The sequence below is a fragment of the Lacerta agilis genome, chromosome 8 (assembly GCF_009819535.1).
Source record: "Lacerta agilis isolate rLacAgi1 chromosome 8, rLacAgi1.pri, whole genome shotgun sequence".
NCBI lineage: Eukaryota > Metazoa > Chordata > Lepidosauria > Squamata > Lacertidae > Lacerta > Lacerta agilis.
The window spans coordinates 23,606,334-23,633,356 of record NC_046319.1 but is presented as its reverse complement, the minus strand read 5'-3'; the positions used below and the strand labels follow the sequence as shown (position 1 = coordinate 23,633,356).

The 27,023-nt window shown below is 51.1% G+C and overlaps 1 protein-coding gene across 1 annotated transcript; it reads right to left on the bottom strand.

The window, feature by feature from the left end:
• Positions 1-168: 168 nt before the first annotated feature.
• GPR153 (G protein-coupled receptor 153) lies at positions 169-27,023 on the bottom strand. Its single transcript, XM_033156555.1, has 6 exons — positions 26,826-27,023; positions 10,897-11,434; positions 9,540-9,969; positions 3,514-3,703; positions 2,407-2,591; positions 169-1,164 (listed from the first exon to the last, which is right to left on the bottom strand). Exons 2-6 carry the CDS (start codon positions 11,271-11,273, stop codon positions 337-339), a joined length of 2,010 nt encoding a protein of 669 aa, XP_033012446.1. The 5' UTR covers positions 11,274-11,434; positions 26,826-27,023; the 3' UTR covers positions 169-336.

The window sequence follows — 27,023 nt, the reverse complement described above, 5'->3', positions numbered from 1 at the left end:
GATCGGGCCCAGCTAGCGGCTGCAGCTGGAAGTAAGGAAGGAAGAGGGAAAGGGGAAAGTGCACCCCACCGCCCTTCTACTGCCGAGGTCTGAGGGACATGGGTCTCCAAGCTGCTCCGCTGCAGCTCCCGAGTCCTCAAATTGTCCTGGCCGCCCTCCTCCTCCTCCATCCTCCTGCTTTTTTTGCAAAAGAGGCTGGAGTTTTGGTTTCTTTGGTGCTGTGCCCAGTCCTCTTTAAATAAACAACAAAAACCTGGACCACAAAGAGGAGGAGACTTTTCCCGAGAGAAAGAGAAAACAACGGGAGCCGCCAGTGGCTTCTGGTGCTTTATGCTTCTAGGAGCTTGAACCCATGGAATCCGAGTGGTACGTGGCGTAACCGGAGGAGGCTGAGGGCGTGCTCAGGAAGCTGCTGGTGCTGCCCTTGCTCCCGCCCTTCCGGAGCTCCTCCTGGCCCCCCCAGGAAGGGCTGAGGCCTGTCCGGAAGCCCTCCGGCTCGGAGCAGCAGCTGCTGGCCGGGCGTTCCTCGGGAGCCTCGTACAGCTGGATGCGGATCTGCTCCAGGCATGGCGTGCCGGCGCTGCCTTTAGGGAAGAAGTTCTTGGCATCCTCCTGAGCCAGGAAAGGCCCCGGGACAGTCAGGGAGCACCCCCGGCCTTGGGCCGAGAGGCGCCGAAAGCCCTGAGGTTCCCGCTCGAAAGTGGTCAAGGGGAAGTTGGCGTGGGTGGCTGAGCAGTGCCGGAACGTGTCTGGGATGAGGGAGACGGACGCAGAGCGCAGAGGGCCCTTCCTGTGGCTGGGCAGGGGGCTGGTGTCGATGAAGTTCACCCCTTCCTCCTTGCTGAAGCACCTGTAGCCTCCAGGCCCCCCACCGCCGCCGCCGCCACCGCCCTTGTAGTAGTCTTCCGGAGGGAAAGGCCTGAGGGACAAGGTGCTCTCGGCGGACTTCCGGCGCCTGCGGTGTGGGTGCTGCCCTTCCTCTTGGTAGGACAGGAGGCTGCTGCTGCTCCTCCGGCGCTCGTAGCTGTGGCCCCGCGGGAGGAGGAGCTGGGCCAGGCTGGCGGCCATGTCCCCGCTGGCCCCCCAGTGCTGGAGGTAGGCTGAGATCTGGCTCGTCGTCCAAATGTCCGTTTCGTCGTGGGAGAAGCGCCGGGTGGGGGGGACCTGGGGGAGGAGGAACGGAGAAGCTTCAGAGTGACTGCCGCCTCTGCGCTGGGGTCAAGGGCCCTCAAAGGCCACATTCACACCGTACCATTGAAGCACTGTGATACCACTTAGAACAGTCATGGCTTCTCCCAAGGAATTCTGGGAAAGGGGCAGAGAGTTGTTTGTAGGCCCCTATTCTCCTCACTTTGCTACAACTCCCTGTGGAGAGGGATTGGCCGTTTCACAACTCTGGGAATTGTAGTTCTGTGAGAGGAATGGAAGGGACCTCCTAACAAGCTCTCATCACCTTTTACAAACTACCCTTCACAGAATTCTTCAGGGGAAGTCATGACTGTTTAAAGTGGTATCATAGTGCTTTATATGGAAGGTGTGAATGTGACCCTGGAGCACCCACAGGTTAGCCACCCCTGTTTCACAATTTCTCTGGCAGGTGCCTTAGAAAGAGTTATTGGAGCTGTGCAAGGCAACACATTTGAACCATTATTCCACTTTATAAACAGTCATGTCCTCCCACCAGAGAATTCTGGGAACTGTACATCTCTCAGTCGTTAGAGCATGAGACTCTTAATCTCAGAGTTGTGTGTTCGAGCCCCACATTGGGCAAAAGATTCCTGCATTGCTGGGGTTGGACTAGATGACCCCCGTGGTCCCTTCCTATGTTTCTAGGAAACCCTATCCTATGCATGTTTGCTCTGAAGTAGGTGAATGGAACTTAACTCCGGGACTGAGCAGTCTCAATCCACGAAAAGTAAGCTGTGACGTGACACCTCTAATGTTTCTGGGCTCCTTTTCACACCATCCATAGTTGACAGCAGCTCAGCAGATGGGAACTGGGACTTGGAGATGGATGCATGTTTTTTTTTTAAAGACAGCTGAAAGTGAAAAGCAGCCGGAGGGGAGAAATGGGCCTTGTGTGGGGTGGAAGGAGGGGCAGAGCAGCACCATCCCTTCCAACTTGACAATTATATGATAACCTTCCCCCCATTCTTCTCCCTGGTAGGTGGTAGAAAGCAGTTACACTTTTTACTTCTCCTGTTTGCTGGGCTGCTACTCAAACCCTCTGCAGCTCACTGGTTAGAGCACCTGCTTCCCATCCAGAAGAGCCCAGTAAAGCTGGAAAAGATTCCCTGTCCAAAAGCTCGGAGACCTGCTGCCAGTCAGTGGAGGTGTTACTGATCTAGGTGGGCGTGTGATTTGACTCGGTATTTTAAGGCAGCTCCCTGTATTCCCCTCCCTTACCTGCAGATACTGCATCTTGTCCTCTGGGGGAGGCTTTGTAGGGTAGGCTTGGGGGAGGCCCCTCTCCAGGGCCGAGAGGTCGTATTTGGAAATGTGGTCCAAGGTCAGGGCGTCCCCAGCAAAGTTGTAATCGTAGGGCCGCTCGTACACCAGGTCTGTATGGATCACGCCGTCCAGGCTGTTTTCTGCAGTCCCAGAGGAAGCAAAGCTGCATTAAAAAGGGTGGGGTGGGGTCCACTGCTAAGAACTTTGGATGAAGGGGTCGGGGCCACAGCCATGCAGGACCCACTCCTCCAAGATGTCAAAGCCCACCTCTCCAATTTCTTTTTTTTGGGGGGGGGGGAGTAAACAGCAAGTTTCTCCTCTTTCACATTGTGTGGCAGGACTTTGGAACTCCCTGCCTATTGATACCAGGCAGTCTCCTTCGCCAGACTCTTTCCAGCACCTGTTTTGTTGAGGCAAGCCTGTCCAGTTATGTAGGATGTTGGCATGCGCTCCGATCCATTTTTTAATTGCCGATTTGAATTCTTTTCTGAACGTTTTAAGTAGTGGCTACCTTTATTAAACTGTTTTCACTGGTAATTCTTATTGCTTTCTTCCTTTTCGTAAACCGCTTTGAGGTCTTGGGTTTTTTTTTACACCCAAGTGAAATATATAAATTCCACAAACACCGTAAATAAAACACGTTATGGGGAATACATGGAAGGGTAGGTAGAGTCAGCATTCCACCTGAATGCTCACTAGGACATTAACAGATAGACTATGCTGGAGGGCAGGGATGAATGCGGACAGATATAACTGCACTGCAGGGAGCTGGATTAACTCACCCTTTGAGTCCCTTCCGATTCTACAATTCACTTGGGCCAGGAGGGGCACATGGAATGCATTTGCTGGCTGCCATGGTTTCTTCCTGGTCTCGTCCATCATTTCCTACTGCTCCCAAACATCAGCCTTGCAACTGAGGAGGACTGAGGTTCAACCAAGATACTGTCCTCTGTTCATGTAGGAAGGACACGGTGCCCAGGAGTGGCCTGGCCTGGCCAAATGCCCCCTATCTCCAGAATTCATGGGACTCCCCCCCCCCAAAAAAAACCAATCACCACTCACCTTCCCCGACATCGTCATTGGACATGACAGCCACACACTTCTCCCAGACGGACTTGATGTCTGCTCGGTAGCGGTCACAAGCCCAGAGGAAAAGCGGGAGCAGGAGGGACTGGATCACCGAGCACCAGAGGACGCAGAGGATCATCCAGTTGTAGGCCACGTCTGACTTCAAGCTGGCAAAGCTCACCACCTGCAGGACAAGGCACCAGGTTCATCGGTGGGGGGCTCCTAACAGGCCCTCAAGACTCTCACGGTGGGCAGTGGGCACATTGGCTGGTGGCATATCTAGTGCAGACGCATTGTGGAACCTTAGCTGGTCTCAGGCTGGTCAGGGCTTGGATGGGCGCCTGCCTGCCTGGGACCCCCATAGACCCTGACTTGAGTTTCACAGAAAATAGGAAGGGTATAAGTATAGGTTTGTGGGTTGTTGTTTTTTAAAGTCCTTCACGCAGCACATAGTGGAAATGCAGCACTCCCTCCTGCAGGAGGCAGTGGTGGTTTTACGAGAGAATAAGACCAATTCATGGAGGAGTGGGCTATTGATGGCTACTATGCTCTGCCTAAGTTAGATGCAACAATGCTTCTGAAAAAACCAGTTGCTGGAAACCACTGGAGGGGTTGCTGGTTTCCCTTTGGAGCACCTGCGAGAACAGGAGGATGGACTGGATCAGGCGCCTGATCCAGCAGGCTCTTCTTATGATCTTAAGTGGAGTGCAAGCTGATGGTGGAGCTCCAGAACAGCCTGCATCTGGTGACAGTTTCAAGAGGAAATGTGAAAGAAGGCAGATGACTGAGCAGATTGGCGTAGCAACATAAGGTTTCGGCTGGACCAGGCCAACTTGGGAGGCCCATCTAGTTCAGTATCCTGGTCTAAGTGTGGCCAACCAGATGCCTGTGTGAAACCAACAAGCGGGACCCAAGCACAAGGGCAGCACTTTCTCCTCCTGTGGTTTTCAGCAGCCGGTATTCAGTAACATGACTGCCTCTCACTGTGGTGGCAGAGCATAGCCATTATGGCTAGTAATCATGGATAGCCTCCTCTTCCTCCTCCACGAATCTGTCCAATCCTCTTTGAAAGCCATCCAAGTGGGTGGTCAACCCTGCCTCCTGTGGGAGTGAGCTGCATAGCCTAACAAAGAAGGACTTTCTTTCACCTGTCCTGGATCTTGCAGCTTCATCGGATGTTCACAAGTCCCAGTGCCACGAGAGACGCGACACTTCCCTTTGTACAGAAGGCACATCCTGTGCAAAGGTACGTACCTTCCTGCTGTACAAAAGGAAACAGGTTTCTACACAGGAGCAAACCTCTCTCTTCTCCATCCAAACAAGCAAGAGGCGTCACCAATGACACATGGATGGAGTCTGTCGAGTCGGTCTTGTTCAGCATAGCCTACATGGACTGGCAGGCTCCCTCTAAGACATTCTCTCCCAACTTTTTCTGTGGAGCTGGGAATTGAAGTTGGGAACTTCTGCGTGCAATGCAGATGGCTCTGCTACTGAGCTGTGGCCCTTTCCCAGCTAGGCAGAAGCAGTCAAAGAGGGCGTGGTCAGTAAGGGGGCGTGGCCTGGGCAGAATTCTGAAATCCAGGGAAAGGTTCCTGCCCCAAAGAGCTTACAGTCTCAACTGAGACAGAGGTATGTGGTGGCGACACAATACATAAGGAAGGCATTTAAATTCATTTTTTATTTTATTTTTTATTTATTCCAAAAGGGAAGGGACTCATTCCACCATTTAGCATCGAAGTCTCGCTGCAAAAAGCCTTTTCTTTCCCCAGTGGAGCACATTTCCTTTTTGTCAGCCTCAGCCCTGTCTGGAGACTCATAATCGCTGCACGGACATTCAGCCTGTCCAATGCAAAGCCATCCAATTAATAATATATTTGAATTTAAATTGGGGGCCAGAAGGGTGAGGGTGGTGAGGGTAGATGGGAAGGGAGCCAAAACTGGAACACGTGAACATTTATATCAATCAAGGCTAGAAAACAGAGGTTTCCCCCACTGTTAATCAATGTTTCATTAACACCCCCAGTGCAAGCCAAATTCAAATTAACTTAATTTGATCTTTATAAATTGAGTGCGTAATGTCTCTCAGCAGAACAGAGCCGTGGCAGTGAATCAGGCTTGAAGTACATGAGGGAGGATGTCGGTTTGCGGGTGGGTGAGTGGGAAGGAGGAGAACCTCATTTCCATTTTTATAAACAAAAAGGAACGGAGGAAGGAAGAGCTGCAGAATGATGCTTCCAAGAAGAGCAGCCCCCACTCCCCAATCAGACACATCCTACCCCCCCTCCTGCTGCAGCTGCCATACGTTTGCAAATTTTGCAGCCATGTGGGCGGAGGGAGTATGGCATAGTGGTTAGATTGCTGGAGAGGTGTGGGTGGATGAGGTGTGGAATCCCAGTTTAAATCCCCATCCCACCAGACATTTCACTGGGTGACCATAGCTTAATCTCTGTCTCTCTTATACTGTGGACTACTCTAACATGCTCAATGTGGGGGTGCCTTTGCAAAGGGAGCTTCAGCTGTTCCAGAATGCTGCAGCCAGACTGCTGATGGGAGCCAGTTACAAGGGAACAGAGGCAGCAGTCCCTAGTAGTCTAATAACAACAGCAAGCTCACAGAGATTCCACAGTCCAAAGAGGACTCTTTAAAAAGGCAGGGTTTGTTCTCCATTGACTAAGATGAACCCCTGATGGCTCAGATATCACATCTACACACAGGAAGAGTCCTCTATCCATTTCCATTGCTAGGCCCCGTTCCACTCAACTGATTCGCAAAGTCTCTTCTGAAAGCCCAAAATCAGGATACGGAGAGAAAACCTGCAAACATTCCACTTAGTAATGTTTGCTCAGAGACCCCCTTAAGGTTAACATCTCAGCAACACTCCCTTCACTGTGATGCCCAAGCCAAGAGAGCTCTTCCATGACATCGGAGCAGCTAAGCCAATGGCAGCCCAAGGTGGCTGTGACCTCAGAGCAGGCTGACTGCTTGAGGGTGGACAGCACGGCCATCCGCAGTTGTATGAGTTTTAGAGATGAAAGAGGAGTGATCTGCTGAATTCCACTCTGTCTTTTAGGGTGTAAACTGCAGCAGAGATTCTCCCACCCCAGTTCTTCCCTTGAGGCCCAGCACCTTTTCCAAGCACACACATCAAAGGAACACAGAGTTCTTTCCAGCCGCTCAAACTGTACATCCTTTCCCCCTCCCTCCTGGCCTCCAGGGAATGAGCAATCTGAAAAGAAATTCTGTTGCTGTCCAGCCCCCACCACCTTGGCAGCTAAAATCCGGTCAATCCTGTTAGGTTTAACCCTCTTTTAAAAAAGCACCAGAGATCAGCTAGGGAGGAAGGCAGCTAGTTACTTAGTTTGGGGAAAGTTTGGGCGCCAAAGAAATAAAGTAGACACACATTGGGTTCTCTCTGTTTTATGTCAATGACTTTCCCTTTGCTTTCCAAACAAGGAGAGGAAGTGTGGCTTCTTGGCTAAGAAGCCAAGATGCTGTGGATCCCCAAATCCCCACTTCAAATCTGGGCATACCGGTAGTCCAATGGGGGGGGGGAGCTTAGCAAGCCACTGTTTAGCCAGCCTCCAACTCACTATGTTACGGATTAGTCTTCAGAGGTCTGCCACCTAGCGGGTTATTCAAAGGAATCCTGGCAGACACAAAAGGAAAAAAGAATCCCAGTGGCTGATAGGAACTCATCTGCCTATATTGGGTTTACATTACAACATGAGAAACAGCCTGCTGGATCAGGCCAATGGCCCACCTAGTCCAGTATCCTGTTCCCACCTTGGCTGAGTGGGGAACCAGCAAGCAGGACCCAAGCACAAGAACACCCCCCCCCCGCCCTCCTTTAGCTGCCGGCAACTGGTATTCGGAAGCATTGTTGCACCCAAATGTGGCAGCAGAGCAGAGCCGTCACGGCTAGTAGCCAGTGATAGCCCACCCTTACATGAATCTGTCTGATTCTCTTTTAAAGCCATCCAAGTTGGTGGCCCTCATTGCCTCCTGCAGGAGGGAGTTCCATAGTTTAAAACTGCACACTGAGTGAGTAAGTCCTTTATTTGATCTGTCTTGAATTTTTCAACACTGAGCTTCACTGGACGGCAACGAGTTCTAGTGTTATGGGGGGGGTGCTTTTCCCTGTCCTTGGGGGCCCCTTCCAACTCTGCAGTGATGATTGGCTGGCCCCACATGAGGAAAAACCAGCTCTGCCCTGATCAGCCTATCTCAGTATTGATTCATTGGACTTTGATCTGCCACTGACCTTCCATGGAAAGGACTTGCGTGCTTGGCTACATGCTGCTTCCTGCCATTGTTTGTTCTGTTTCCCCTTGCATGCTCCTGATTTCCAAAGGAATCATATACAAACAGCTTCGCTGCCTGCACCTTGACTGGCAACCATCCTCTAATAAAACGATTCATCTGGATTAATTGGGAGAGCTGGAAGATGCTGCTTATTGTTCTGGAAACTGATTAGAAACTCTTGGCAGGCATCGGGCGTGATGCCAGAGAGATAAGAACAAGCCAGGACATGGGGCACCGGAACATAAGGCTTCTCCTCGTTGGGGTCCAGCCTCCGCGATGCCTTTTCTTGGTTTCCAGCCGATGGCGAGGCAACAGCGGCTATGTTTAGCCAGAGCTGTCTCAGTGGGCTGCAGGGAGGTCCTGGGAAGGGGGACTGTGGGAGGCTTGGAATTCAGTCTTGGCAGGCGGGCTGTTTTCCAAGGGAGTGGAGGAGGAACCACGTGCTCCTCAGGGCTTGCTTTATCAAATAAGGGAGGAAATGAAAGCCCCAGCAATCCAGGGGCCTCGCAATGCTTGCTAACTAGGGTAGATGTGCCTGAAACGTACCTCGGTTTCCAGAGAGGGACACACACAGGTCCCTTGTTGGCACTGGTAAGAGCCATCAGGGGACCCATTTTGTTTGAAAACTCGGGTTCTCTAGCAGAGGGGAAGGTATGGTAACCATTTTGGCATTTCTTGCTTGCAAGTTAGCCTGGTTCTGGGCATCAGCCTATTGATCTGTCACACCAGGTTGCTCTGCCCGGTGCCCTTCAGGTCTCAGGAGGCTCCTCCTGCCTTGGGAGGGTCAGACAATATCATCTGGGGGGACTGCTCAACATTCCCCAACCTAGCGCCCTCCTGATGTTATTGGGGACCAACTCCCATCTTCCCTGATAGTTAAGGATGACGGCCAAAGTTGATGAGAGTTGGGAGACCAAGAACACCTGGAAGTCTCTCTCTCTCTCTCTCTCTCTCTCTCTCTCTCTCTCTCTCTCTCTGTGTGTGTGTGTGTGTGTAGTCCCATCTGCACTGTACATTAAACCTGCATCATACCACTGTAAACAGTCAGGGCTTTCCCCAAAGCATCCTGCATAGTGTAGTTTTCTGAGACTGGTGAGAGTTGTGAGGAGAGCCCCACTCCCTTTACTGAACTGCAATTCCCAAAGTCCCCTGTGATGAGAGTTTGATCATTAAAGCACCCTGAGAATTGTAGGTAGGTGAGGGGGATATGGGGCTCTCCTAACAACTCTCAGCACCATTAAAAACTACATTTCCTTTCTCCTTGATAGTTCTGGTTGCCCTTTCCTGAACCTTTTCCTCTTTGAGGCAAGGCAACCAGAACTGTGCAGGGCATTCCAAACACAGTGCTGCCCTAGGATTGTATACCGTATTCATGGTATACATTATTAATACTGGCTGTTTTCTTTTCAATTCCTTTCCTAATGCTATGTGGAAGGGAATTTGCCTTTTTCACAGCCACTGCACACTGGGTCGACATTTTCATTCAGCTATTTACTACACTCGTGTCTCATGCCTGGTCCATCACCGCCAGTTCAGAACGTATAGATAAAGGTAAGATTTTTTTTCTCCAACGTGCATCAGTTTACACTTGTTTACATGGGATTGCATTTGCCATTTCCCTGCCCTTTCAATTGGTTTGGAAAGAGCTCTTTGCAAGCCCTTTCTGTTGCAGAGACCCTGGAAAACTTAGTACCACTAGCAATTGCAACCACACTCACCAGTATAGGAAAGCCCATGAGGAAGTCGTAGATGAAAACGATCCCCGCGATCAGATAGGTGATCTGCAAAGAAGTCTTAATGGGTTCCGAGCCATCAATGGACGAGCGCCTCTTGCCTTGAGCGTCCTCCACCACAATGGTGGGGACGTTGAATTTGTTCTTGTCGATATTGTTGCCCGCCTGGATGGAGAAAGTTTGGAAGAGGGCGATGGCCACGCATACCACGCCCATGATCACACTCCCGCTGATCAGGAGCAGGAAGCAGACACCAAAGCCCAAGCCAATCTCGGTGACGATGAAGCGGCAGTCCATGTCGTAGAAGCGCTCCGTGGTGTCATGCCAGCCCACGGCCGGCAGCGTGGAGAGGATGAAGGACACCATCCAGATACCCATGATGGTGTGGACCGCTTGCTTCTTGGTGTTGCTTAACCTAGAGAGGGGAGGAAAAAAGACACCTCCCCTTAGGACAAAGCCACATTCTCCGTATCCTTTCGGCTGAAAGTGAAACAGATTATCCCAGGCCTGTTTGGCGATGGCGACCATACAGTGGTGCCCCGCTAGACGAAAATAATTCGTTCTGCGAAAATTTTCGTCTAGCGGGTTTTTCGTCTTGCGGAGCGGCAATGACAGCCGCGCTCCGCAAAACGGAAAAAAAAAGACGAAAATTTTTCGTCTTGCGAGGCAGCCCCATAGACTTTTTCGTCTTGCGGGGCAGCCTTCCGCTAGACGAATGCCTTCGTCTAGCGAGTTTTTCGTCTTGCGAGGCATTCGTCTAGCGGGGTACCACTGTACAATCCTAGAATTGTAGAGTTGGGAGGTACACCAAGGGTCATCTTGTCCAACCCCCCCTGGAGTGCAGGAATCGCAGCAAAAGAACCTCTGGCACAAGGTTTCTCAAGCTTGGGTCTCCAGTTGTTGATGGACTCCCATCATCCCTAGCTAGCAGGATTAGTGGATGATGGGAGTTGTAGTCCAAAAGCAGCTGGAGACCCAAGTTTGGGAAACCTTTTTTTGCGGCAGATGCCCATCCAACCTGTTCAAAAACCTCCAGTGAAGGTGAGTCCACCACCTTCTAAGGTCATCCATTTCACTGCTGAACAGCTCCTGCCGTCAGAAAGCTCTTCCAAATGTTTATAGTCAGAACTTCCTTCCTTGTCATTTGGATCCATTGGTTTGGGTCCTCCTCTCTGGAGCAACAGAAGACAAGCTTGCTGAAGCTTCCATGGTGAAAGCCCTTCCCTAGCTGTAATTCCTACACTGCAGGGGTTGGACCAGATGACCCTTGGGGTGTTCCTCTCCACTCTACAATTCTATGATTCTGCAACCACTGTGGGACTCATCCAGAGACGGGACTTGCCTGTAGTTCACCGGCCAGCGGACCATCCACATCCGGTGGTAGGAGAGGGAGGTGACTGAGAAGCAGGTGACCAGCGTCAAGGTGTAGAAGGTGGAAACGAAGACTTTGCAGAGGCCCTCGCTCCACTGGTAGTCGGAGTTTTGCCGGCGGAGCTGGACGACTGAGTATATGGTGATGGGAATGGCAATGTTAAGGATGTGCGTCCCGGCCAGTGTGCAGATGAGGAACTCCAGGGGCTTCCATTTCTTCTGCTTGGCGCTCACACTGAGGATCCCCCAGGCGTTGGCCAGGACAGAGAGCCCTGAGCAAACCAGCCAAGCCACGGCATTCCTGTTCAAGGTCTGCTCGTCATCCATGGCGGAGGGAGGAGTGGCCATCTGGCGAGGCCAGGTGAGGATGACGTACCAGGAAGAAGGAGGGGAGGAGATGCATCCTACAAGCGGGCCGGGGCCATCAAGGGTGCATCAGGGAAGTGGGGGGATCCCACCCAAGGACCGATGGGGAAGCAGCACCCGCGGTGGTCCTATGGCTCATGGTTCTGGAAGGGAAACAAGAGACAGCTTAGGAAACAAAGAGAGCATTGCCGCATGCAAAAGGTTTGCGTGAAATTCACATTCTGCTGGATTGCAAGGCTCAAACAGAGAAGGAACAAAACACAGGAAGAACCGGCTGGATTAAACCCATCTAGTCCACCATCTTCTTCTTGCAGTGGACCCAGGCATGACAACCATCTCCCCTCCTGTGGTTCCCAGTATTTGAAGGCATAGTTAAACTGTGGAACTCACTTCCACAGCTCTCGGCACCCATGTTTTTGAGGCACGATGCAAAGCCCACTACCCCCATGTTAGACAGCTAGCAGCCGGCAGCCCAATGCTTGGAGTCATGATGGCTGGAAATGGAGTGTGCTGCCCTTATATCGAGCCAAGCTATTAGTCCCCCCCATGCCAGTAGCCTCTACTCTCCTTTTTTATTGGGAGATGCTGGGGACCGAACCAGGGATCTTGGCCTTGCCAAGCAAGATGCTCTGCCCCAGAGCCAGTGCCCACTTCCTGCGGCCTAGGTGAGCGTAAGATAATGGTGGAGTGCTAAATTCTGAAGTGCACCAGCTCAGCCAGGCAGCCTCCTCCACCATGGCCACGGCCCCCAAGGAGCATCCAAATACGCAGGCCACTGAGTCAACCCACTTGAACATTGCTGCCCACTCCCCCAGTACACAGCGCAAGGCCCAATTCATCAGCTGACAGTCCTTGAATACATGCTCCTGAAGTCAAACGCATTGCTAGCAAAAAGACCTTTGAAGCAGCCGAAATGAGGAAAGCTTGTTTACTAAGGGGTGCTGTCTGCGGGGGGGGGGGGCGCTACCTTTAAAGCTTGCTCTTAGCATTCCAGCATTTTGCATTTCAGCATTTTGCTGAAATCTCCACCCTTGATGCTGCCTCCATTGAGCTTTGGCAACCTGGTCCTGATCCGCTTCCAAATCCCCAATCTTGGCTTGGCCCTTCAAAGGGTCTACTTATTATTCTGTCTGGCTGAAAGAAAACAAAAAAAAAAACTTCTGCTCCAGGGGATCTTCAACAAAGGTGGTCAAGGAGGAATGATCAGAGCACCAAATCAGCTGCCAAGCACCTTACCAAACAGACAAAATGCCCATCATTTTGGATTCCTGTTGGGGTCCATGACCACTGCAGGGAGGCATCTGAATAACGTGGCAGAACAGTTCAGACTACAGGTGAGAGAACAGTCGGGAACATTCCCATACAACAGCGTTGCAGGGGGTTGGACTAGATGACTCTTGGGGTCCCATCCAGCTCTACACTTCCTTGACTCTATGACTCTAACTCTTCCAGAACGTACTGAGTAAGCAAAGCTTGGACAGCAGTTACTGGGAATCGCAGGTAGGCAGAGTGCTGTTGCACTCCTGTCCCTCTGGCTGGTTTCCCATTGGGGGCATCTGGGTTGCCATTGTGGACTAGATGGGCCACTAGCCTGATCCTGCAGGGCTCTCTTACTACCAATGGCTACTAGCCACGATGGCTATGCTCTGCCTCCCTGTTTGGAGGAAGTCATGCTTCTGAATGCCAGTTGCTGGAAGCCATGGGAGGGGAGAATGTTGCTCTTGTACTTGGGCCTTGCTTGCAGCTTTCCTATATAAGCCTGCTATATAGGATGGGGCACATAGTTCTCCCCCCCCCCCCATTTAATCCTCACAACAGCCCTTTGAGGTGCTCTCAGTGACTGGCCCAAGGCCACCCAGTGAGCTGACTTGAGTTTTGAACCCGGATCTCTCTCAGGTCCTAACCTGATGCTCTAACCACTACACCACACCAACTTTCATGACCCCTGCCCCAGGCCTGAGTTCCCACCCATGGAGAACTCAGCCAGCCCAACTCTACACAGCAACCACCCCCTTTCATCTGCCTAGCTCCACCCTTTTCTTGGTCACACTAGAGTGTGACAGAATGCTGAGAGCAGAGCAGTAGACAGTGGGAAAGGTTGTCAAGAACTGGCTCTAAGGCAGATTATCACCACCTCCTCACAGTATATGCACACCAGATTAAGAGGCTGGTTTTTTTTGTTTTGTTAACATTTACATTTTTCCACTTCTTTCCCATCTTTTGCTTTAAAAAACCAGAAATGCTCCTTCGACCTTCAGGATGTGACATTATCTGTCAGGGTGCGATTTAATATTTAATCTGCAAAGCCTCCTGCAGCTCTAAGCAAGACTTAATGAAATATGTCTTTTGCTATTTATTTTACATTTTTTCTCTGTGCACGATTCCCAAGGAGCAAGGCTGGGGGCGAAAAAGGAATGGTGCCGTTTCCTCCTGGGAGCGCTTGGCTGTTTGCTGCAGACAGACAGCTGCTCACCCTGCTGGGTCAAAAGGCATATGCTGTTCCTGGAAGAATCCACCATGCTGGCCCTCAGGACAAACTCCATTATCAGTTCTCCTGCCTCACAGCTGACCCTGAACACGGTGAGCCCAACCCTTGACTGCATTCCTTTTCTTGCAAAACTCCCATTGTTTGAGCAACTGTCTCAAGGCTCAAGCACTCTCATTTCTGCACCAGCAGAACTCAAAAGGGTTCCTAGCAACTGGCCTTAAGCAGGGGCGTTCCTAGCCCCTTGGCTGCCCGGGGCGGGAAGCCAAGGGGCACCCCTGGGGGGCGGGGCATCGCGGGGCGCGCACGCGTCATGACGTCATGACGCACACGCGCGCGGCAACGGCCCGGCATCCACGGGGGCGGGGCATCGCTGCATGTGCGTCATGACGCACGCGCGCGCAGCGACGCCCCCGCCCCTGGGGTATGCCGGGCGGGGGCTTGGGGGCATCGGCGGGCTACAAAGAGCCCCGAAGCCGCTGCCATAGCGCAAAGGGCTGCCAGGCTGCGGCTTCGGAGCTCTTTGCAGCCCACCGAAGCTCCGGAAGCGGCGGCCCGGCATCCCAGGGGGCGGGGCATCGCTGCGTGTGCGTCATGACGCACACGCGCGCAGCGACACCCCCGCCCCTGGGGTATGCCGGGCCGCCACTTCGGGAGCCTCGTCCGTGCAGCGCTGCTGCTCCCGGGGTGATGGAGGGAGCGGCGGCGCATGGGAGTGGTGGGACGCGCCGCCGCACCCTCCGTCACCCCGGGAGCAGCAGCACCGCACACACCCGCCTAGGGGCGGCACGAGGGGCGGCCCGCCCCCACCGCCCCCACCCTACGACGCCCCTGGCCTTAAGACTGCATTAGACCACTGCTCCATCTCGCTCAGCACTGTCAACACAGACTGGGGTTCAAAGCCGGAGGTCTCTCCCAACCCTACATGAAGATGATGCCAGATGCCAGGGATTGACCCTTCAGTATGCAAAGCAGATGCTCTACTGCTGAGCTATGGCCACGCCCCTAAAAATAAAGTAGGATGCTAGTCCTCATGGTTCTGAACGCTCTCCTGCAGGAGGCGGCGATAGCCTCTGACTTGGATGGCTTTAAAAGCAGCCCCTAAACATGATGGCTATGCTATGCCTCCACAGTTGGATACCTGTTGCTGGAAGGCAGAGTGCTCTTGTGCTCAGGTCCTGGCTCCTGGGTTTCCCCAGAATAGGTACCTGGTGATGCTGGACTAGATGGGCCAGTGGCCTGATCCAGCGCGCTCTTCTTATTTCCTTATGACATCCATTTCCCTTCCTTGGAGCAACACTTGGGACAGCATCACCATCTAGTCTAGCAGTGGAACATCCGCTTTTGAGGGCATCCCATCTCAGAGATGAGCAGGATGAGGGAGAGGAAGGATTCGGCTACCTGCTGGATGTGAGAGAAGCTGGCTAAAAATAACTCAGACTTGCAGTGTAAAGGGGGGGGAAGTGTATGGGTAGCTCTGTGGAGGAATTCGGCAGGCTTCCTTTGCTAACCCCCCCCCATTGACACCTCTCTCTTCGTTGACTGCCATGGCAACCCATCCAACACCAAGGAGATAAATATAGCCCGGTAGTTTTCTTGGGCTACATACAGTTCAGGTGCAAAGTGCACCCGCCAACACCCCCCCCACAACACTTCCGTTAAGTAGCAGCGAGACTTACGATGGCAGGCACCCCACGTATTTATTTATGCTGTCCCTGCAGAGTGGGTGGTGCTGGTGGTGCAAAGACCCGGCGGGGTTTAAAAAGAGAGACTATGAACCACAGGCTTTAAATAGACGCCTTGCGAGCAAACTGTCTGTATAGCTCAGTCAGTAGAGCACGAGACACTTAACCTCAAGAGTCACGGGTTTGAGCCCCACGTCGGGCAAAAGATTCCTTCCTTGCAGGGGGTTGGACTAGACGACCAATTCTATGACTCTATCAATTCTACCTGGAAAAGAAGACTCTCCCTTGCCCCAATCCGCCATCACCATCATCATTATTAATTGCATTTAGATCCCACTATTTTTCTCCACATGGCCATGAAGCCCAGCGGGTTGACCTTGGGGCAGTCGCAGCCTCTCAGCCTAGCCTACCTCGCAGAGTTGTGGTGGGAATGAACTGAAGAGGGGGAGTGCCGCGTATGACACTGCAAGCTCCTTGGAGGAAAAGGTGGGCTTTCAATGCAATAAATAAATCGGCCCCAGCCAGAAAAGCTACCCTGGGTGGCAATGGTTAGCTGACAAACTGATCGGCTAAAATCCTTTTGGACCTTGAAGCAGCTGAATGTCGGAAGATTCAGGAGAGGTAAAGGTAAAGAACCTCTTCATGCAGCACATGAACTGTGGAACTCACTCCCACAGGGGGCTGTGATGGCCACAAACCCAAATGGCTTTAAAAGAGGATTGAGCAAATTCATGGAGGGGAGGGCGATCGATGGCTGCTAGTCACGATGGCCTCAAGCAGTGGTAACCAGTATGGCGCCCCTCCCATACGATGCTGGACTCCCAACTCCCACCACCCCAGACCGCTGGTCATGCTGGGACTGCTGAGAGTCAACAACATCCCACTGGCTACCTCTGCCCGTAACAGCTTGTTCCTTCCCTGCTCTTTCTGCTGGGACTCTGGGACTCCTGGAGCAGGACACCTTGCCCTGCAATTCAATATGTTGGAGAGGACTGCTTAGTACCACTGTGCTGTGAGCAATAGGCACTCTGCACATCCTCTGGGGCTCATTAAGAGTTCACATGTTCTGAAGATAAGGTCTAGCACTGGAAATGGAATTTATTGATTTTTATATTTTTTTTATCCTAAGCTCTGGCAGAATTTCAATTGTGTGGAGTTTCTGCCCCCCCCCCTTCATTTTAACAGCTTGTTCAGGAACTGTCCCTTACAGGTTGCACAGCTGTAGGTTTGTGGTTCTCTCCCCTTCCCCTCCAACAGCGCAACCCTGAAGCAGAGAACCCAGCTGTTGCTCAAGAGGAAGCTAAAAAAAAAAAAGCAGGCAGCCAACCTCGGGCATCTCTCAGGCACCTTGGCCTCGCCTCTGTGTTCAAAACACGTCTGCACGCCTAGTGTAATTGAAATGGAATCGCAGGCACCATGTGGGGGCAAAGCGTCATCGAGCCCCCAAATAGCTTGCCTGGGTGATTAAGTGCATGGCATTCAAGCAAGCACCCGGGGAATTATTATTATGCCTCTTTGGTGAATAATGGATCTTTCGCGCTCTCCAGAAATATAATTCATACCCTGGCTGGCACTGTACGGGGCTGCCTTTTGTGACTGGGGAATTGGCAATTACAAAAAATAATAATTAGAGCAAGAGGGGCCAGGCGAGAGGTTTGCAGAGCGTTTTGGCTGGGGCAGGAAAGGGGAGGTGGGCTCTTTCGGTTCAGAGCAGCGATTCCCGTTAATGGCAATGGGCCTCTCCAGGGGCGGGGCGGGGGGAGGGAACGGTTCGGTCCCTGCTGCTGGCAAAGTGCCAACATTTGAACACTTCTAGGAGGCTCTGTGTTCACAAGGTAATAAGTTGTTGCATCGCTGCAGCTCTGCACTACTAGGAAAAGCATACAGAGCAGAGGCAGCTCCCCTGCACAAAGTGAGGCTGTTAGCCCATTAAAAGAGCCTGCAGGATCAGGCCCCTGGTCCATCTAGTGCAGCAACCAGATGCCCCAAAGGGAAACCAGGAAGCAGGATCTGAGCACAAGAGCACTCTCCCCTCCTGCGGTTTCCGGCAACTGGTATTTGAAAGCATTGCTGCTTCCAACTGTGGAGGCAGAGCCGAGCCACAATGGCTAGGAGCAATGAATTTGGCTAATCCTGTGGTAGAGAGTTCCATAGTTTAACTATGCACTGTGTGAAGAAGTCATTTCTTCCATCTGTCCAGAATGTTCCAACATCCAGCTTCATTGGATGCACACAAATTATTGTGTTATCAGAGTGGAAGGAAAGCGTTTCTTTATCTACTTTCTCCAAGCCATGCATAGTTATCTGAACACCTATCATGTCTCCTCTTATTCACCTTTTCTCTAAACTAAAAAGTCCCAAACACAGCAATCTTTTTTCATGAATGGAAGTTGCTCCAGCCCCTTGGTCATTTTGATGGCCCTTTTCTGAACCTTTTTCCAATTCTACAATTTCCTTTTTGAGATGAAGCAACCAGAATTAAAAAGTGCAATACTGCCCTCTCAAGCTAATACCAGCTCCCCAGGGTCTTTCCCAGGTCTGCTCTGATCCTGTTCACTGGGGATTCCATCACCCCAGCTAGACAATGGCTCAGGTGAGAGGGATCAAGACCACGCTGGTGCTAATCTGGACTAGGGCAGATTCAGCACCATGGACAGCACTGCAGGTATCGGCCCAGAGATTTTCACCATGCTTTCAGGACCACAGCCAGCAACCATACAGGAGACAAGTTGCCTCAGCACTAGCCTGGAGCACCTGCTAAGCTTTTACAGACCAGCCTGGAGAGTTCTTCACCCTCTCTGAGAGCCGCATCTGGCATCTAAAGGGTTAACATCTGGAGTAGCTGGCTCCTTCTAGAGCAGCCTTCTCCAATCTTGTGCTTTCCAGACATTTTGGACTACCACTCCCATCATCCCTGACCATCGGGCTAAGCTGGCTCTGGCTGATGGGAGTTATAGTTCACAAATATCTGAAGGGCCACAGGCTTGCGAAAGGCGACGGTCAGCAAAGAAGCAACCTGGCTGTAAATCCTTAAACGGCTCAGGACCACAATACCTTAAGGACCACCTCTTCCCCTAGGACAGGCATAGGCAAACTCGGCCCTCCAGCTGTTTGGGGACTACAATTCCCATCATCCCTAGCTAACGGGACCAGTGGTCAGGGGTGAGGGGAATTGTAGTCTCAAAACATCTGGAGGGCTGAGTTTGCCTATGCCTGCCCTAGGAACCAACCCGGACCCTGTGATCATCATGAGAACCTTGTTCATGTGCCTCCTCCACGAGAGGCCTGGATTGTGGCAACATGAGAGCGGGCCTTTTCTGCAGTGGCCCCCCACTTGTGGAATGTTCTCCCAAGGGGAGACTTGCTTGTCACCTTCGTTTCGTATCATTAGGCACCAAGTGAAAACATTCCTCTTCTCCCAAGCCTTTGACTAATTAGACAACCAATTGCCTTTTAAACTGTTACAGGTGGGTAGCCGTGTTGGTCTGCCATAGTCTAAACAAAATAGAAAATTCTTTCCAGTAGTACCTTAGAGACCAACTGAGTTTGTTCTTGGTATGAGCTTTCGTGTGCATGGTATCTGAAGAAGTGTGCATGCACACGAAAGCTCATACCAAGAACAAACTCAGTTGGTCTCTAAGGTGCTACTGGAAAGAATTTTCTATTTTGTTTCGACTTTTAAACTGTGTGAGGCTATTGTTTTTATTTGTTACTATGTTATGTGTTTTCGTGGTTTTTATATTGTAAACCGCCCTGTGGTGCTCAGATGAAGGATGGCACAGAAACAAACAAACAAACAAACAAACAAACAAACAAACAAACAAACAAACGGGAATACTCTCCCAGCCCCTCGCTGCTCACTGGAGAGAGTCTTGATTGAGGTCCACTTCTGAGGGTAGCAGTTCTTCTGTGGGTTTTAGTAGACAGGGTGTAGGGTCCAAAATGGAGGGACTTACTTAGGAAGAGCTGAGGAGCAGGTTGGAAATTTCTTGGCCCAGTACCACAGCGGCTTCTTGGCAGCCTTTCAACTTGCAGAAGCTGTCCTTGATTCCCCACTGCAAGTAACCCAAGCACCTGCAATCAAAATAATGCACCCTCTTCGCTTGTGCCTCTGCTTCCCTCTTCTTCCTCTTTTGCTGACTGTGTGTTGAATTCTAGACTGTAAAGTCCTTGGGGGCAGGGACCTGGAGAAAGCACCACAACCACTGGCATTCATTCATTCACATGCCGGAACATTTATTTCCCTCCTACCTGATCTAAAAAGAAATCCACAAGGGGGCTAGACATATAGAAATTCAAATTCAAAATATAAAAAAGTAAGTGAAGTGAATGGACTGCATTTTGAAGTGTTTGAAGAAACCATTGTTTCTGGGCACAATTCAACAGAGCTGGTTATAAAGCCCTTTTTGACTTAGGTCAAGGCTATCGGTAGGGCCATATTCTTCCATACAAACCCACCTGGGCTTTGAGATCTAGGTGGCTTCAAAAGGGATTTAGACATATTATTGGAGGATAAGGCTCTACTAGCCATGATGGCTCAGCCCTGCCTCAAGAAGGCTCTTCTTTTCTCCTTATGTTCTCCTTCCCTGTGGAAACAGAGTCTTGGGCAGAATTCTGCTCTGGCAACTATTTCAAATGCTGTCACTCTTTATAACTTGGAGCCAGATGAGTGCAGTGCCAAAAGAGCAACCAGCAGTGCGCGCACACACACACACACACACACACCCATTTCTGCACCGGATCAGTTGTGCCAGTTGCACACCCGCTCGAATCAAGAGAGCCATTGCTACCCTCGCAAACAACTCTTTAGCAGAAATCAAATAAAGCATTTACTCCTCGTCAATAAGTGATCCATTCAGGGTCCGTCCTGACTTAACAAGCCCTGGGAATTGCAGACAGGCAGTTTTCGAGAGCCCAGGCTGCCGGCTGCTTTGGGCTGGGGTGTCTTTTAGAATCATACAATTGTAGAGTTTGGAGGGGACCCCAAGGCTCATCTAGTCCACCCACTGCAATGCATGGGGGAGGGGGGTGGATGGGTATTGGTGCTGACTCCCCTCTCCCCCACCAAGCCAAAGGGTGGAAATGGGCTCCTGCAGAAGATACTCAGGGTGCAGATCGGAGTCACACACACACACACACACACACACACATGTATATGTATATATGTATATGTATATAGATGCAAGCAGAGGCTGACTTTCAGAGGTTGTGGGGGAGTGAAGCAGTGCTGTCAGGGCCGACTGAATTATAGGGTGCCAACATGCATTTCTAGGGGGTGGGCAAAGGGTCCAATCCACACACACAATCTATTGGCAAGAACAGTCAATTATGTACATATTATTTAAACTTTTTTTTTTTTTTTTTTAGGTCTCCGGAGCACATAGAGGCAGTGGTTTGTAAGGCACCCAGCTGCTCTGCAAGCACAGCAAAATAATACTAATGCTGCTGCTGCTGCTGCTACTACTACTACTACTACTAATAATAATAATAGAGGGAAGGGAAGATATATAAACCTGAAGGATATGCTGCCCTTTAGAGCAAACATTCAGCTCCTGCCTCATCTGTGGTCCTATGGGAAGAAGGGGAGGGGGTAGTAGCATAGATATAATGTTTGATCTACCTACAGATCTGAAAAGAAATGAGCCCTGAAAGTCAACTCTGCACATGCTCAGAGACACTGTGCACCATGTATGAGTGTATAGTGACACTTACTGCTCCGCCTCAGGCAGCAAAATATTTTAGTCTGGCCATGATCTCACTGTCCAATTTACATTAGGAAGAACTTTCTGACTGTCGGACAGTGGGACAGAAGGCGGTGACCTCTCCTTCCTTGGAGGCTTGTAAACAGAGGTTGGGTGGCCATTTGTCAGGGATTCTTCAGCTGTGATTCCTGCATTGCAGGGGGCTGGACTAGATGGTCCTTTGGGGTCCCTTCCAACCCTACAATTCTATAATCCCACCAGGGAAAAACCCAGGTGGAGACAGCTTCAAATTCCCTCTGTCAGCAGCCGCAAGTAAAGCAGACAAATCAATCACAAAACGAAGGGCGAGTTTTTGAGACCCACAGAGCATTTTCTCAGCTCCGAGGTTAAAGAAGAAGGGTTAGGGCAGAAAATGACAAACACACCCCACCAAATCCAGCAGAGCTCTTCCAAGTTGTAAAAGGCCTTTTTCTTACATCTGGGCCCTCGGGGAAGATTGTTGGGGGGGGGCGGTGTGGTGGTGGGGAGAGATGGCACAGTGGCCTGCTGCAACCAATTTGCAAGACACAGCGCTGATAAATCACTCCCTCTTGGATGCTCACAGGGCAGCCGGAGGCAGGGCTGGCTGAGTGGGCAGCGAGGGTGATAAATGCCTCCTTAAGAGAGGGAGGAACACCAGCGAAGCTTGAAAGAAACAGCAGTGGGATCTCCACACACACAAAAAGCCCTCACTTGCACTGCTTGATCTTAACTAATTAATTTTCTGCAAGTCCCCAGTACTGCATTTTCGGACAATATGCTTCAGTGGCAAAACCTGCATCAAAACAGATTATCTAGATTAGTTTCTACCTGGCTTGAGGCCTCTTTTTTCAGAATAAGACTGTAATAATAATAATAATAATAATAATAATATAGGTAGGCAAATCAATGCTCAAAACTGGACAGGGGGAGTGCTTTTGGGGAAGGGCCATAGCTCATTAGTAGAGCATCTGTCTTGAATGCAGAAGGTCCTTGGTTCAGTCCTCAATGGCACCTCAAGGCAGGGCTGGGAGAGACTCTCTGCCTGAAACACTGGAGAGTCTGAACTGAGCTGGATAGACCAGCGATCCTATTTAATTCGGCACTTTATTCAAAACCATGAGGATGAGGACCTTACTTTATTTTTTAGCAGGGAGACTTTATCTCTGTGGCAGAACATCTGCTTTGCATGCAGAAGGTTCAGTCCCTGGCGTCTCCAGGTTGGGCAGAGAAATATCCCCTACCTGATACTCTGGAGAGTCACTGCTGCCAGTCAGGGTAGACAATACTGAGCTCGATGGAGCAATGCTCTGACTCAGCATAAGGCAGCTTCCTGTGGTCCTACGACCACACAGTGGCTTTAAGATTATCAACAAGCGCAGAACCATAGAATTGTAGAGTTGGAAGGGACCCTAGGGCCATCTAGTGCAACCCCTTGCCTGGCACGATTTAACAGTAGCTCTGACCCTTCCTGGGAAGGGAAGTCAGATTCCAGGAGATTTGGGGAGGGAAGGAAGGAGGGAGACCTGTTCACCCCTCCTGGTTGATGATGCCAGGTTAGATGCACTGCCCCAGGCACTCTGAGATGAACCGCTGGCAGGAAGTGAGAAGCAAGGAGGCCATATTCATAGGACTGTAGTGTTGGAAGAGACTCCAAGGTTCATCTAGTGCAAGCCCTTCACAGCAATATGTGGCGGGAAGTTTATCCGCAGTTCTTTAAAAAGGTGTGGGGGGATTCCTCTGCTGCGGGAGAATCGCAAACCAAGCCCAAACAGCGAATGCCAAAGCAAACCAGGGTCCCCGGGTGTGTGGGTGGGTGTCAGCAAGTCAGCTTCAACTGCCTTCTTTTTGAGGGTTTAAATGGCTGTTGGGGTTGGAAAGAGCAATCGCTGTAGCTATTTTCTCCTTTTCATTCAGAACCAAAGTGCCTGCCGGGGTGGGTGAGGGAGGGTTTACACATTGCTAGAACCCCATGGGGTGGAACTGCCTGAGGGGTCTTTATTGGTAGCTGGAAAAGTCACTGTGCTGTCCCTGAGCACAGCACCTTACTGTCCTCCCAAGGTGCCACGGGAAGGAAATTAAGGGGCGCATCCCTGGGGGAGGAGCTGAATACACTCATTGGGGACACCCACTTCTTACAGCCACACATGTCACCTCTGGAGCGAGTTCATGCTCACCAGGCAGCCTGGAATCTTAAAAGGGGCTCATCTCTGAACAGCACCATCCCGGAGGCCGTTTACTTGGTCACACTAGAGCGTGACCAAGAAAGACGAGGGCTGCTTTTTATTGTAGGGTATCAAGACATGGGAGAGTGTTGTCCTTTTTCCTGAAGCAATTGGATGTGTGCTTTTGGATCCAGGCCCGTTTAATTTGATATGGCAGTCGTGACTCAGTGGTTATCAGTATGAAACCTGGAAGGGGCGTGGAGACCCTTCTTCTTCGCTGCCCCCTCCCTCAAGAACACACCCGGTGCAAATGCACTTCCATCACACAGTGTTGAAATTTAAAGAGATTTCAGCCGTCCGTCTCACACAACCATACCCAGAGTGACTGAAGCAGCCCAGTCAGATGGGCAGGGTACCAAATTAAATTTATTATTATTATTATTATTATTATTATTATTATTATTATTAAATATTATACATATGTGAAATTCCTTCCCCTGAAGAGTGGCTGTCCCCCACACTTTTATTGACCTTGGATTCAACATTTCTTGCACTATGTAGCCTTGTTGTATTGCTTTTTTAAAGGAAAAATGCAGTTTTTAGGTGTTCTACTTATCAATTTATATGCCTGTTGTCTTTGTCCATGGAGATTTCTTGGCAGGGATACTGGAGTGGCTTGCCAGTTCCTTCTCCAGATGGAGGGCACAAGGAGAAGGGGACGACAGAGGATGAGATGGTTGGACAGTGTTCTCGAAGCTACTAACATGAGTTTGGCCAAACTGCGAGAGGCAGTGAAGGATAGGCGTGCCACCGTGCTCTGGTCCATGGGGTCACGAAGAGTCGGACACGACTGAACGACTGAACAACAACACTTATCGATTGCATTTTTAGTATTGTGCACTGGACTTTAGGGTCAGGATGGTATATGAAGGAAAAGAAACCAATTAATGCATCACATGCACTACAGAAAACACCTGAAATTCCATGGACTTCAACATCCAGTTGAAAGCCTAGCCAGTGAATTGCATGTGCTTTAACCCACGGATCATTCTGTTTATGAGTAAGAGCATTTCCTTCCCTCCAGGAGAGAAGGCGAGGAAGAAACCAGTTCTACTCTTCCATGAGAGGGGTCTGTTGGTGGCTGTTAGACAAAAGCACCAAGGTCAGTGGCAGAGCATCTGCTCTGCATGCAGAACGTCCCTGGTTCAATCTCCAGGGAGGCCTGGTGGAACCTACACTGCTCCTGCCAGTCAGTGCGGACAACACTGAACTAGACGGGCCATTGGCCTGACTATGGGGCTTCTTCTTCTGTCCCCATCATCCATGGTGGCCATATGGAACCTTCATGTTCAGAGGCAGTCCATCTCTGAGCACCAGTTGCCCAGAAGCACGAGTGAGGAGAGTGCTGCTGAGCTCAGGTCCTGACTGCGAGGCTTCTGGTTGGCCACTGCATAAGACCACGCTGGATAAGACCATCTGGTCTGAGCCATCATCAAGGTTTGTCTTATGCTCTTAAGAAATCCACTCTGACAAGGTGTAGAGATGACCACCAACTTGGATGGCTTTAGATGAGGATTCGACAAATAAATAGAGGAGGAGGCTATTGGCCGCAATGGCTATGCTTGCCTCTGCTGTCACAGGATGGTAGAGTGGAAAGGGACCCTAAGGATCATCAAATCCAACCCCCTGCAATGCAGGAAGATGCAGCTGTCCCATATGGGGATCAAACCTGCAATCTTGGTGTTATCAACACCACACTCTAACCAACTGAGTTATCCAGGAGGCAGTACATCTCTGAATAGCAGAGGCTGGGTATTGTAAGCACGGAGAGCAACCATTGCACTCATGTCCAGTTTGTGGACTTCCCAGCAGGGCATTTGGTTGGCCACTATGAGAAGAGGATGCTAGACTAGATGGGCTTCTGGCCTGACCAAGCTGGGGGGGGGGGTTCCTCTTGCATTGCTAAGGTGGCCTCTATCATCAAGTCTCTAAGTACTTGAATTACACAGTTACGCATGAGCATCTGGTGCTATTGTTTTTTTTAAGTTAATCAGAACCTTGCAATCTATTAGACAAGTGGCTCCCAAACTCCCCCCACTCACAGTCCACTTGAAAATTGCTGAGGGCCTTAATGGTTTTTATGCCTGTTGTAGCAATTGTAATGAGCTGCACTAGATGCTGTATGATTATTAATTGAATCAAGATTAAACGTCTTAATTCTAGCCTCCCATTGACTTTGCTGCTAATCTTCTCCACTCCTCTCAAGTGCCGAACCTTCCCCCTGTCAATACTGGCCCTTCCCACTCATCTTCTGAATGGACCACCAGGTCCTAAGAACAACTGCTGGTTCTTCTCAGATATGGGATCACAGTTTGGGAACCCTCTTAATTAAACTAACTGATTCATCAATCAAGTAACACAGCCCTCATTCGCTGGGTGAACACAAAACATCCTCTTGGAGGAGCAACTACAAGAGTTTATGGCTGCTTCAGCGACTTTTCAGACATTGATAGCAGGTGCCCTCAGCAAATTCCAGAAATTCTTCGCAATGCTAACAGAGACATCTTTGCAAAATGTCTTAACAAAGGATCAGGGCAACTAAGTGACCCTCCCTCCCCCACAGTTGTCCCCTCCCTGGATTTACTTTGGCCCCCACACCCTTCCTTTCCTAAGCCAGTGTCAGCTGAGGAACTGGCTGGTTGGGAGAAAGAGCTGGAGGGAAATGGGGTAGAAGATGCCAATTTTGCAGCCTCAAAGGCGGAAGAGTTACAACAAAATGCAATAGGATTACAGAATCAGGACCAATGCCAGAAATCAGCCCAAATCGGCCGTTTGCAAACAAACAAAAGCAATCATCATCATCATTATCTTACATTGAGTACTGCAGGTGAGAGGAGCATGGACTCTGTGGCAGGCCTGGTTCACAGAGAGCGGGGAGGGATGAATGGAAGACCCTGAAGACCAGCCCTGAAGCAGCTGGATCGTGCCAAAGGCCCATATAGTCGAGCCTCCCAGCGGTGAACCAAAAGAGAAAGGCTTCGCCTTGAGAACTAGCAGTAAAGACTACCGGTAGGAGTCCTTTGCGCGCCTGCTCATCCTCGCCACCCCACCCCTAGTAAAATCTAGACGGAGAAGAAAGAAACTTGCGGTGGTTTGGGAGAGGAGGGGGAAAGGGAGGGGGGAGTCGCATTCCTTGCAGCTTAGGTGGCTGGGCTGAAAAGGAGGTCGCTCCCCCCACCGTCTTCAGCTGCAAAGGGGAGAGACCCCACCCTCCGCGGCCCCCAAAGAGCGCGCTGCCGGGGAAGGGGACGGGGAAGGAAGGGAGTGTCCCCGCAGGGTGGAAGGGGGTGTCGTCCCTACACCACGAGGTGGGGGGTTTGAAGGAACTCCCCCCCTCCACCGGAATCCATACCCCCCTAGCATCTTGGCGCGCCAGCGTGACGCGCCCTCGGGGCTTGGCTCCACGCGGGGCGGCTTACCTGCGAGAGCTCTGGGCTGCAAGCGGGCGCTTCGCTGCTGCCGCTCCTTCTGCCGCTGCCTGCCGCTCGCGCTCTTCGCCGCCGCCGCCGCCGCCGCCTGCCCGGGCTGGGCGGGGGTGGGGCGTGCAAGCGCATGCTTAGACTCCTCTCGCCGCCCCTCCGCCCCGCGCTCGTCCAGGATCGGGCCTGGGGGGGGGG